We start from the raw sequence: 12,397 nt of genomic DNA, 5'->3' as shown, positions 1-12,397 counted from the left end.
GCATCCTCTTCCGATGTATATCAACTATTACTACACTTTTAAACTGGCTTCATTATAAGGATTTAAATGCCACTAGGAATATCTATAAACCCCGTGTGAGGTCTATGCAAACGAGCGTTTCAAAATTCCACATCCTCAGACCCTCTAGCCTTGTTGGAGATTTGGGAGCTTTAGCATGGCATAGATGTGGCTTATAGCTTTTTAAGCTCATCTTAATTTAGTTTCTTCCATTCTTACCTGTCCCTGTGTCTCGGTGGGTGCACCTGTATTTGGATTGAGCCGTAACATATGCTGATTGCGAGGAATTCTGAATGTGCTGACAGTGGCCTTGTTGTATAGGCCGAGTTTACATCCGCAGTGCAACAGGCCATTGATTTCCGCCGCTTTGCATTTAGTCATGCCTGTGCTCAGATCAAAAACTGACCTGAGGCTATTTCCCAGGAGCAACATTAAATATTCTGGCAGCCAAATCGGCCTACTTTAATCCATTTTTTGCTACCAAGGCCGACCGTGATAACCGGGCGATTGACGCTTGGTCTACCTCTGGTAAAGCAGAATCCCCCCGTTGCTTCAATGCTCCTCATATTTTTGGCTGACGCCTGGGCCTGCATTGACCAGTATTGCTAAGTTGAACTGAATATGTTCCTCTGTCAAAATGGCATCCCAGCCACATGAAGTAGCCACAAATTGGCTTGAACTCAAGATTCATGAAAAAATGAGAGATATGGGAATGAGATTCCACATATATCTTGTGAATGTTGGTGGTGCAAGAATTCAGCACAAGGAGCCAGACTATGCTCTACTACCACTAAATCTTTCTTTCAATAAATGGCCAACTCTGATTGCAGAGACTGGAAAGTCAGAGAGTCATGATACTCTCAACAGAGATGCTAGAAACTGGATCTGGAAGTCTGGTGGTGATGTTAAGATGAGGTCAAGGAAATATATGAACAGGGGCATCTTTACTGGATAAAATCGCACCAGAATGAGATTCGAGCGGATCTTTATATGGGTCAGTAAATCGGGTGACTGGCACTTTGGAGTTTAGCTAACCTACAATTTGCTTCAGTGCCCTTCCCAGTTGGTTCTAATATTGTGGCCTGAATATACCAGAGACTCCATAAGTCTACTCATCACTCTCTCTGGTTAATTTGCCATCACGTTGTGCAGAAGGATAGTTATAGTCCCACGACACTATATTCTAAGTGATACCCGATCCATCAACTGGATTCAAACTATTGGAAATCCTTTTATACGGTAGACACTGAACCCGCTAGTTACCCTTGAAGCAAAAACAAGGGGGGTCACGCTTAGACCCACGAATTCTTCTTTTACTCATCTGTCAAAAGAATGAAGAACTGAATTGCTCATATCTTGTTGGCAGCTCCTTTTGTCCTTTTATGGCAAACATGAGAAACTTTTCTGCGAGTGGCCCCAAGCAAGGTGAGAAATCAAATTTCACTTTTCACCTTTAGGAACCGAGCACCTCCGTACCTCTGAGAGAGCTTCTGACTTTGGCGCCGAATAATACTCAGTGAAGACGTCGAGATTACATATGTGTTGATCATAGTACGACCACGAACCTCCTGTGATCAGTCTGAGGTCGAGTCCGCATTATAAAATGTCCTGCCTCATACACAAATATCTACAATCCACAAGCCGCAACAGCCCAAGAACTTTTTTATATGTTGTGACTTTGATTGACGGTGTAAGTCCTACGGTTCATTCCACAATGCTTCTCTGTTTATATCTAAGATATTAATCGCTTTACAGTATGCATTCTAGTATAATAAAGTCTATGGGCATCTTTTGGCTAAAAGATATCACCAATACACTGCTTCAGGCAGTGAGTCTAATACACATGGACACTGGAATAACAAACACTGTTACCCACAGTTTATATTTAGGGAAAGGTACGGAATAAATGTGATATAGGATGGGGTTGATGACCTGCCTGACTCCTTATTGCTATGGCCCCCTGGCAACAGTATTCTGTCCCAGAGGTGTGAGTTGCCTTACCATTGATTAACCGCATTTCGCTTCTCCAACTAGGAGGATAATATGCCTATGATAAACCAGCAGCCAACCCAATAAGAAGGGAAAGAAAAATGGGTTTGGCTGTGGCCTAATGAATACAAAATTGCAACCCTGGGACCAGTTCAGCTTCGACTTACCACATTCCTCACAGAATCGATCCGCGCCAGGGCTGAAAGTAAATGGTAAGTCAAATAGAGGATAGCAGGCAGAGATGATACCCGCACACCAGCAAAAGACACAAGGTGGTAATGAATTGTTTAAAATCAACAGTTAAAGCCCTCAGCCTAGTGCATAGAGCCCAGCCTCACATTTTTTTTTCATTTGTTACCAAAGTTTACATTTTACTGTGACTGCTTCCACTAGTCAGTCATATATCAACTCGACTGCTCCTGAAGCAGAACCTCACTCCCGAGAATTTGTCGAAGACGCGGAGCAACTGGCACAAGGAATTATTCTTCTATGCTTATTTGGAAATGTGAGAAGAAAACAAAGAGAAGGCCGAAAGGAGGGCCAATATTCATGTTGAATTTTCTCAATTGCCCATATACAAGCATAGGAGCTAGTAAGTGAAGATATCCTTCAGATTCTCTGCCTCAAGGGAATCTTCTTCTCCTCCTCACAACTTTGCAGTGCTAACTTATTTAACTAGCCTCTTCTTCCCCCCATAGATCCCAACGTCGAGAAACTGAGACCACTCAGTACTCTGCGCAACAATTGCGGAATGGCAACACAGCAAAGATCCCACGGCCATTAGTATCGCTGCAAGTCTATCCCGCCATAGTTAGAGAAACCCTCCAACGGATGTTGTCGAGTCAGGCTTCCTACAACTATCTTCAAATCCGCTTTCCTATTTTACGCGCGCTTATTCCTCTTTTCTCAATCCTTTTCAACTTTTCAAACGAGTAAGTATGACCCCTCCCTTATAGCACTTGCTAGCGAGAGCAAGACTCTAGGACTCAGTTCATCTGACTGTTGAAGATTTAATCACAAAATGGCTCCCCGTGCTCGACTTCCTCGAGATCTTTCGATCTCATTAGCATCTTCTCTCTCCAGTCTCGGAGAGACCCCCTCGATCTCCCAAAAAACAGAAATTCCAAAAATACTACAAAGATACAGAGCACCCTTAAAGATGAGCTGCTAGCAGTAGCTGCTGTTCTTCATCTAGCTCATAGCATAAGAGGATATAATTCAGAGAATTGAAAAAAGAATGAGTGTGAAAGATACCGACAGCACACTCTCATATATTATAAGAAGCATTATCAGCAATATGAAAGTCAAGAGAGATGACAGCAGATGATGTTGTCTCGGCGCTGTTGTTGTTCCTGCTCTGGCAGGGAATGTAAGTACTACCCGCGAGTTCAATTCTCAAGCATTTCACTCTGCGGGCTCTGGATTCTCTCTAATCCTCTGTTCTAGTTGTCAGTGGTTGTATCACAGCCACAACAGCATCACCCCACAGAATATGGACGGTATCAATGCAGCCCAGCAACATGGCTACAGTCCTCATCTTCAGATTTCAATTAACTGGAACGGTCGCGAGTTGATGCAGTCAGGTTTAATAGTTGGGTTAGGAGGTATAAACGTGGTGGTTTGGGCGAATGTGCGTTCAAATACATCCACAGATACATGTATAAGGGAAGCCGCCTCACAACCAAAAAACAAGCCAAATCAAATAGGTAGAGAGGCACTTGCAGACTCGTTACATCGAGACACCAGTTGCTCTAAGTTGTTGGTCTTTAGCAATGATACAACAATCTCAGCATTTCATGTATAGGTACTGGAAGGAATTGTTATCGAGTGTTTAACCGTATAACATGCACTGAATGAAACCTCACTAGACTTCTTTCCAACCTGCAGATATGGCTATTGACTTGGTTTACGCAGTTCATTCTTTTGAGGCTCCAGCCAACGAACCCATCCAGGCATTGCTCCGTTCACCACTCTCTTCCTGGACGGTGACACGTCTCCGCTGACCTTTCCCTACCGACGCCCATGACTTGGTCGCCTCCCTTGCCCCGTCTAGCCTCCTCACACTCTCCTCGCGACCGAGAATCTCCATTGTAGATGGTATGCCTAAGCCTGGAGCGCCACCTGATAGCGCCCACCGTAGATAGTGGTATAACTCTTTTCTAAAAAGTTGCTGGGCTGATTTCTGAGCTTGTTTAGACTCTAGATCGGCCGAAAGTGATGGGTCGGTATATATGTAGGAGGTAATATTGTAACGATGTGTTTCTGCATTCCAGTGTGAAACGGGGACCATAGATAGTGCAGCCGCGGCAGTGTGAAGAGCTGACATGGGAACCTTTGACGGCTCATCTAAGCTAGTAGCACTAGCAGGAACATAGGGCTCTCTGTGAACCGTTTGCGTAAAAAATGACTTATTCGCGTGGATAAATTCTACTGGGGTGGTGTAAGAGCGAGGGCCTTCGCGAAGTATTGAAGAAACGAAGTCTTCTAAGCTGCGGGACTTTAAGATTGGGGAACTAATGTACATATGTATGTTAGCAAGGTGATAGCGAAGCGTTGGAGCTGCGAGACTAACTATTCCTCTGGATTCAGCTCTTGTCGAGCAGCACTCGAAATCAATCGGACTAGCTCATCGAACATTGGGCCGCCAGAAGCCGCATATCGTTGCGCATGGGCCTTCTGTAAAAACCACATCTTTTCAAAGGCAACGATAGTGTTGCCCTTGGTGAGCTTCAAGTCAAACTGTGCCCAAGTCAGTAAATACGCATTTTAGTGAGCGGTGACATGCATACGGTCTCCTCAAGTTCCCTCAGACTGAAAACATCGGATTTTTGTAAATGTGACCAGCCCAATAATGCGGCAAAGTTGACCAGCGTTTCCGGCATAATCGCTTGTTGATCTCTGAAATATGCAATATCTATGTCTGCGTTGCGCTTGCTGAGCTTTTGGCCGCTCTTTTCGACGAGTAGCGGAACATGGCCAAACTGAGGTGGCTTCCACTGAAATGCATTATAGAGAGCGACATGCATCGGCGTTGAAGACATCCATTCCTGAGAGTCTCATCAGCGAGCTCCCAGTATTTAACCAATATCTAAGCCTTACCGTGCCTCGTATTACATGCGTTATCTTCATGAAATGGTCATCCACGACATTTGCAAGATGATAGGTAGGGTGCCCATCCGTTTTCAATAGAATAGGATCAGCATAGGTATCGGCAACCTCGGAATGTTTTGCTGCGCGATTCTGTCCAGTTTTACCATAGACCATGTCGTCAAACATAGGGTACGGCTCCGCGACTCGCAATCGAACGACATGGGGGGCTCCTTTCGAAGCTCGTTCTTCAGATTCTTCCTTTGATATACTAACGCAAGCGCCATCGTATCCAGGAGGAAGACCAAGATCGTGTCTATGTCGTGCCAGCGTGTCAAGGCGTTCTGGGGAACAGAAACACCTATATGCATGACCGGTGCTAATGAGGCTGCCGACTTGCAATTTGTACAATTCTGTGCGTTCAGACTACCATAGTGTTAGCGTAGACCATTGTAGCACCGGTAGACGGAATGTTTACCTGTTTATAGGGACCGTAAGGTCCTCCTACCACCGGTCCTACACAGAAATGTGAGCCAAAACTCCCAATGGCCGAAATCATGCTTCCGAAAAGTACCTTCGTCCCATTGAAGACCTGCCCATTTTAAATCTTCATACAATCTTTGCTCTGCACCGCTAATCGTCCTTTTCTTCGCCAATTAGCATTATATCCTGCAAGCCTGAAACCGCAAGTTCGTCCACAAATAGCCACTACTAACTTGATCTGTATCCTCAATCCGCAGAAGGAATTGGCCCCCGGTCCGTTTCGCGAGAAGATAGTTAAACAACGCTGTTCTCAGAGATCCAAGGTGTAGGTAGCCGGTTGGAGATGGAGCGAAGCGCGTACGCGCCGGGGAGTCTGGGAGGCTGGGTTTGGACTTTTTGGCGGCGCGCGTAGGTGTCGTAGAGAAATTGGCTCTGCATGATTTGCAAATCCAATGCTTTTGGGCAAACAACCGAAGAGTAGAGGGTCGCATTGCTGCGTTCGGTGCGGCAAGGGTGAAAGGAGCCGGAGGGAAGTTTGCGCTGAGAATTCACGGCGCTGGCTTTCGGTCCGATCTCACAGGAATCCAGAGGTTCATAGCTCGCTCTTTGATCCAGCATCCATGCCTCTTTATCCTTTCTTTTCTTTTCGGCGGACTGCGACGGGTGGTGCAGGCGAAGGGTTTGAGGCTAGCTTTGGTGCCGAGACGACGGGAAAATAAATTTGTGTTTTTAGCAGAGACTTTTTGGGAGGACGCTCGTCCGCTCTCCGCATTTGCAAAGACTGTTATGTACAGGATCACCTCTTCCTTCGCCAATAGAAGATAGATCTGCCACTCATTATTGAGATACCCCCTTTTGGTTTACGACATTCCTTCTTTCGCGTGTCTGAAAACCCCGAGAAGACATAGAATCCTCACGCAAGTAAGCTACCATCGGTTCCCGCTGCGCTTGATAGAGCCACGCTCATTTCGGAGCCACTGCCTTTGAAAGCTGAGCAGCTTTGGAAACATATTTTGTTAATAGATATGCAGTGGCCTCCGCCGGAGAGGAGATTGATCTCTATGGTACTTCTCGTCTCTATCCTACCGGAAGCTGGCGGGGCTGACTTTTACCGTAGAAATCCTAAGTATCGAGAAAAGTGCAACCAAGGAAGAAATCCGCAAAGCATACAGAAAGGTACCAAAATACAGAAGCGCTTAGCTTTCTGTGTGTCAGGCAGCTAATACTGTGCGATTCCACCTAGGCTGCCTTAGCGAGCCATCCGGACAAAGCAGCAGAGGATGAACGCGAAGCTGCGGAGGTTAAATTCAAGGCTGTAAATCAAGCGTACGAAATCCTTTACGACGATGAGAAACGACAGATCTACGATATCCATGGCATGTCTGCATTTGACGGGTCGGGTCGCCCTGGCGCCGGAGGTCCCGATCTGGACGATATAATCAACTCCATGTTTGGCATGGGGATGGGAGGTGGCATGCCTGGTTTTGGCCCTGGAGGACCGGGAGGCCCTAGAAGGCCCCAGAAAGGCCCAAATGAGGAGCAAACGTACACCGTGAGCCTAGAAGATCTTTACAAAGGCCGAACCGTCAAGTTTGCCAGTACGAAGAACGTCATTTGCAGTCTCTGCAAGGGTAGGGGTGGGAAGGAAAGGGCAACTCCCAAAAAGTGCTCAACATGTGGCGGGCAGGGTAAGCCTTTTACAAAATCACATTGATATATCTTGGCTAACCGGGTTTTGGACAGGCCACAAAGAGACTCTTATGCAAATCGGTCCTGGACTGGTTACCCGAGCAATGGCGGAATGTAAAGTCTGCGAAGGTTCTGGGCAGTTTTACCAGACAAAAGACAAGTGCAAAAAATGCAAAGGAAAGAGAGTCACAGAAGAACGGAAATTATTAGAAATTTACATTCCTCGCGGTGCAAAGTATGCCTAACTCCGTCACCCATCGAAACCGCCAAGCTAACAAATCATACAGAGAGGGGGAAAGGATAGTTCTGGAAGGCGAGGGAGATCAAATCCCGGACGTCGAACCCGGAGACATCATCTTCCAACTAGACGAAGCAGAGCATGAGACTTTTAGGCGCTCAGGGGGAGACCTTCATGCCGATTTGGATATCACATTGGCTGAAGCTCTTTGTGGATTTTCAAGGGTAGTATTAACACACTTGGATGGCAGAGGAATCGAGTTGGTCCATCCAAAGAAACCCGGTGATATCCTACGGCCCGGACAGGTCTTGAAGATCGCTGGTGAAGGCATGCCCTTTAAGCGCAGCGAGGCTCGCGGCGACCTTTATCTCACCGTCCAGATCAAATTTCCAGAAGATGGCTGGGCGTCGAATCCAGCGGTGCTTGATAAGCTACGGGATATGCTCCCAGGCCCAGAACCACCCATTGAAGCGGAGACGATTGACGAAGTTGACTACGATCCAAAAGCCACCATGGATGATTTCGGCGCCAAAGATGCCCATGGCGGATCAGCCTGGGAAGACGAAGATGAAGAGGAAGGCGGGGCGCAATGTGCAGCCCAGTGAAGTTAAGAAGATTTTCCGAAAGTCCATTGCAATGACTTGCCGACTAACGTGCTGAAAAGTATCAAGAGGGGAGTTTTGTTTTTCATCTATATCCTGCTTCATTTTCATCTCAGTTATGACCTTGTATGAAATATGATATGCCCCGATACAGGAATAGGGATAACTTGGCATGCTTGGGCGTTATGGGGCGGTTATCGGTCTCTAGGGTTGTTCTCTTTTTTTCATCCTAGTTCACATTTCCATTGCAATAGACATGTCTTTCTCATCCCAGAGGCAATCTTACTCCGCCCCTTAACTATCACTCAAGTGTCTCTGAGAGTTCTTGTATACGTCCTTTAAGGTGTGCCTCCAGCAGAAAGCCAGCTCCTATTGTCGAGGATTAAAGATAGATGCTATGTTTGATCAAGGGAGTTATAGAAAGAGAATGGCAATAAAAGTTTCGTTATAAGGAGCCAGGAAGAGGAACTCCAATTATACACTTATCGGGAGGTAACTTTATACCACCATCCATCCGTCGAATCCAAAATCCTTATAGTCATGCTAGAGCTTAGACTCCAGCTCGTTACTCACGAGCAGCCTCTGAAGCCCAGCCCGAATAGACGGAATCATCCCAGTTGTCGTAGGTTTCATTGTCGCCTTGTCGACGAAAACATGCGTGAACCCTCCGACGACCTTGACGGCATTCTCGCCTTTACGAAACACCCCAACTTCGTAGGTCACGCTAGACTTTCCCAGTTTCGTCACACGTAGCCCGAGTTCTAAAACATCTGGAAATGATACAGATGCGAAGAAATCGCAATAGGACGAGACCACGAGTCCGATTTGCGGCGAGGTTGGCAATGGCTCTGATATAGCCGATTGCGGGTTTGATGGCTCCGGCGAGCGAGAGCGAGAAGAGAACGGATCCAGGCCGCAGCGCTCTATTAAATAGGTATTTATGATGGAGTCAAACAGGAAAGCGTATATGCTATTGTTCATATGCGCGTACATATCATTGTCAGACCTGCATCACCGTCAGCCGGGCATTGCGCTCAAGGATTTAGATCTGGTTCTCCCACCAGCGAGTCCGATACTCCAGACGATATGGATAATCTTTCCGCTCCCTCCGCCTCTTCTTTTCGAGCTCTGAAAGTTCCATGATCGGGACCTTGGTAGTCGTGTCTCCAGCATTGGACCATTGGTGTCTCCTTTTGATGTGCCTCGGCCGCCGAGATCATCAGCCATACCGGAAAAATGGATTTTTTGATTACCATAATATTACAGTAATATAACCATACATCCAATCATATGCGTCATAGCTTATGTTACCATAACCCTATGGTAACAGAATCCTGCTACATTGCCATTGCCTGTTTGGAATCCTGATGTAGTCACCAGGTTGTTGTATGTTGATCTATGTAGCATGGTAAGGAGGAGTTCTGAATGTAAGATTACTTTATTGAGACTTCTACCTAATGCAGCTACCTAGCTATCTAGCTATCTTGCTATCTTTGGATTCCCAAGCCACCAGCCAGCTCCAAATCATAACAACAACATCTCCCAGGTGCAGCAGAGGAATGTACTTGATAAGTGGGAATCCAACACAAGTTCCTCAGTGTCAGCACTGACTGGTATTGCATGCAAGCTAGACCTGTGGATTGCTGGAAGACCTACCAGATCAGACTCCTCCCTCCTCATCTGCAGAACTGACAAGTTCAATACTGCATTGTGCTTGATTTCATGAACCCAGACTACTGTGAAGAATATAAGATGCTGCCCCTCCCAGCAATGCATGAAAATGCCTGTGATTTGCCCTATTTTAATGCCCAATGTGCAGGTATATTCAATAATGTCACCAAGAGCTATCATTGTTTGATGGATGTCACCACAGAATTCAAATGTAGCCTTCTTGAAGAACTGAATTGAGATGGACCCAAATCCATTCATGTTGGGTATATGCCAGTCTTCCCTGTATGATTTCCACAGTTGCTGGAGGAATGGGTCAAGAATTGGCAGTTTTGACAGATGTGTTGTTGGAATCCTGAGTGCTTGGATGCCTTCATCTGACTGCAACTGAAAAAAGATGTTAGACACAACATGTATGTCTGTTAGCCTGTATTGTGGTTCTGGAATGCTGGGGCCTTCATCATCATTCTGATTATGTGTATTCAGTTGCAGCAGTTCAGTTATCAGTGTGGGATATTCATGGTGGAGAATCCAGAGGTGGTCTGTAGCAAGAGACTCCAAATCAACAAAGGAATCAGCCAACAACAGAAACAGAGTGTGTTTGAAACTTTCCTGTATAAGCAATATCTTTTCAACATCTTGCTTGTTGGTTTTCTGTACTAGACTCTTGTATTTATGATGCTTATTCTCCCCAATCAACATGTTGCAGTTGTTTGCAACCCCATATTTCTGTGCCTGGTCAGCATAGTGTATCCCAATGTGCATGTTGGGGTGGTTCTTTAATGCATTCAAGGCTTTCCCTGCCTTTGGTGCAGTGCTACTTAACTGTTCAGTTGGGTTCTCTATTCATAATGCCTGACTTGATATGGAGACCTGCTGGGATTGTAAAATCATAAGTGCTTAACCTTCTGATTGTGGCAGCTCAGCAGCTGTTGCAGCAGTGTCTATTATCTTCTGTAGCAGGAAGTGATCTTCTGTCACAATAGTCTGGAGCTTTGCTGGCTCAATTGATGTTTATGATACCAATGCAGAGTTGCTCCAAGCAACAGCACTGAATGCTTTAGCAAGAAGCATACACAGAGCTCTTAGTTCAAGTGTTGTATCATTGAAGAAATTGCATAATGTCTGCTGTACTACTGATTGAATCCAGTCTGGGGTCATGGCATACTGAAGAATAATTGGGATTGCAATGGATGCTTGAGCATGCTCCTGAATCTGATAGAAGTCCAAATGGGTTATTGGAGACTGTATTCAGCTGCCCTGTCTTGCAAATGAGAACCACTGTAATATCTGACAGTATTCCTTCTGGCTGTTTGCTGTGAGAATATATGTTATTAACAGTGAATGCACCATTTTGAAAATACCACTTAGTTCACTATGACAGGGATCTGAGGGGAAGAAGGTCACCAAATTCAGACATGGGCAGATTCCAAATATTGGAGACTGGTCCTTTGCCATTCCATGCTTCTTCCACAGCTTGTCTCTCATGGCAGTAGTGGGTGCTGCATTAACCCAGTTCTGTATATGAAGTTGCTGGTAGTGATATTGACTGTTGGCCACTGTGTCAAATGACATATTGTGTCTCTGATGTTCAGTGACAGTGCAACTCCAACATGATTGGGTGGCTGAGAGTCTTTTAATTACTGCATTGTTGTTCTGCTGTGGCATGTCACTCAAAAAAGCAAGGCAGGAAGCAATTATTCTGACAGTTCCTTCACCAGCAATTTCAACATCAATATCTTTGTCAAGAGATTGAAATCCCAGTGCAAGTGCACCAATCAAATCAGAGAAGTTTGTTGTGTGCAGCCCAAATGAGATGGTGTAGACATTGTTCCTCCTTCTTCTCTCAGAGGCAGGAAGTCTGGTGGAAATTAGATAGAAGTCTGTAATGTTTCTGTACATGTTGCAGTATAATCCAAACCCATCAATAAAAAGCTGGAATGGAACAGAGATAACCCATGTTATTATATGGTTGGGGCAGAGCATTCTCTTTGAGATTATTCCTGCCATAGTGAGTGATCTTCAGTTCCCCACACAGAGAAGTACTGCAATTAAGCAGGTGGATATCCATCTGATTGTTGACCATGTTGAGAATCCAGCACATAAAGTATTCAGCATGTATAGGAGGTGGATCTTGCAGATTTCTGTCAAAGACATAGTCAAGAGAAACATTCAGTTGACTGAGTATATTTTCTTCATGCAATAAAACCTGTTGCTCTTCATTCTCTAACAAGAGCAATTCCCTCTTGTGGAAAGCCAGTCTCATGCCTTGGAACAACATGCTGCCTGGGTTGGGGTCATGTTGAATGGTAGGTTGAATTCTCAGAAGAATCTTGCCAGATTTCAAGATGTTGGATCTCCAATCCCAGACAACAAATTGAATTCTTTCTGTATGGAAGACATGCTGCCTCACTCTGCATGAGCATTTGCTTAGGCTGCACCTGTATTGAACAAAATCTGAGGGGAATACTGATTCCCCATCAGAATATCTTGTGAAGTCCCCTGAAGTAGATCTTGTGGAGCTACCTCAACTGAGGGACTGTCATAGTTCAGTTGGACTGTCTACCAACTCAGCCATGCCAAGGTGTATGTTCCAGCAGAATTCTGATGATCAAGCAAGAGC

General features: G+C 45.4%; 5 protein-coding genes across 5 annotated transcripts; 2 read left to right on the top strand and 3 right to left on the bottom strand.

Moving 5' to 3' along the window:
- Window positions 1–1,409: 1,409 nt before the first annotated feature.
- UREG_04816 (uncharacterized protein) lies at window positions 1,410–2,943 on the top strand (the record flags this gene model as incomplete). Its single annotated transcript, XM_002584081.1, has 7 exons — window positions 1,410–1,443; window positions 1,821–1,846; window positions 1,897–1,913; window positions 1,936–2,005; window positions 2,189–2,219; window positions 2,401–2,512; window positions 2,706–2,943. The coding sequence occupies 7 exons, from the start codon at window positions 1,410–1,412 to the stop codon at window positions 2,941–2,943; spliced, it is 528 nt and encodes a 175-aa protein (XP_002584127.1).
- A 979-nt stretch (window positions 2,944–3,922) lies between these two features.
- On the bottom strand, window positions 3,923–6,068 carry UREG_04815 (glutamyl-tRNA synthetase; the record flags this gene model as incomplete). Its single annotated transcript, XM_002584080.1, has 5 exons — window positions 3,923–4,520; window positions 4,580–4,746; window positions 4,797–5,054; window positions 5,107–5,520; window positions 5,811–6,068. 5 exons carry the CDS (start codon window positions 6,066–6,068, stop codon window positions 3,923–3,925), a joined length of 1,695 nt encoding a protein of 564 aa, XP_002584126.1.
- A 534-nt stretch (window positions 6,069–6,602) lies between these two features.
- On the top strand, window positions 6,603–8,109 carry UREG_04814 (uncharacterized protein; the record flags this gene model as incomplete). The annotated part of the gene is made up of 4 exons (XM_002584079.1): window positions 6,603–6,641; window positions 6,821–7,265; window positions 7,321–7,501; window positions 7,554–8,109. The coding sequence occupies 4 exons, from the start codon at window positions 6,603–6,605 to the stop codon at window positions 8,107–8,109; spliced, it is 1,221 nt and encodes a 406-aa protein (XP_002584125.1).
- A 540-nt stretch (window positions 8,110–8,649) lies between these two features.
- UREG_04813 (uncharacterized protein) lies at window positions 8,650–9,247 on the bottom strand (the record flags this gene model as incomplete). The annotated part of the gene is made up of 2 exons (XM_002584078.1): window positions 8,650–9,112; window positions 9,168–9,247. 2 exons carry the CDS (start codon window positions 9,245–9,247, stop codon window positions 8,650–8,652), a joined length of 543 nt encoding a protein of 180 aa, XP_002584124.1.
- Window positions 9,248–11,025: 1,778 nt separating this feature from the next.
- Window positions 11,026–11,784, bottom strand: UREG_04812 (uncharacterized protein; the record flags this gene model as incomplete). The annotated part of the gene is made up of 1 exon (XM_002584077.1): window positions 11,026–11,784. The coding sequence occupies one exon, from the start codon at window positions 11,782–11,784 to the stop codon at window positions 11,026–11,028; it is 759 nt and encodes a 252-aa protein (XP_002584123.1).
- Window positions 11,785–12,397: the final 613 nt, after the last annotated feature.

The sequence above is a fragment of the Uncinocarpus reesii genome, genomic scaffold (assembly GCF_000003515.1).
Source record: "Uncinocarpus reesii 1704 scaffold_3 genomic scaffold, whole genome shotgun sequence".
Classification (NCBI taxonomy): domain Eukaryota; kingdom Fungi; phylum Ascomycota; class Eurotiomycetes; order Onygenales; family Onygenaceae; genus Uncinocarpus; species Uncinocarpus reesii.
This window is presented reverse-complemented; position numbering and strand designations above follow the sequence as displayed.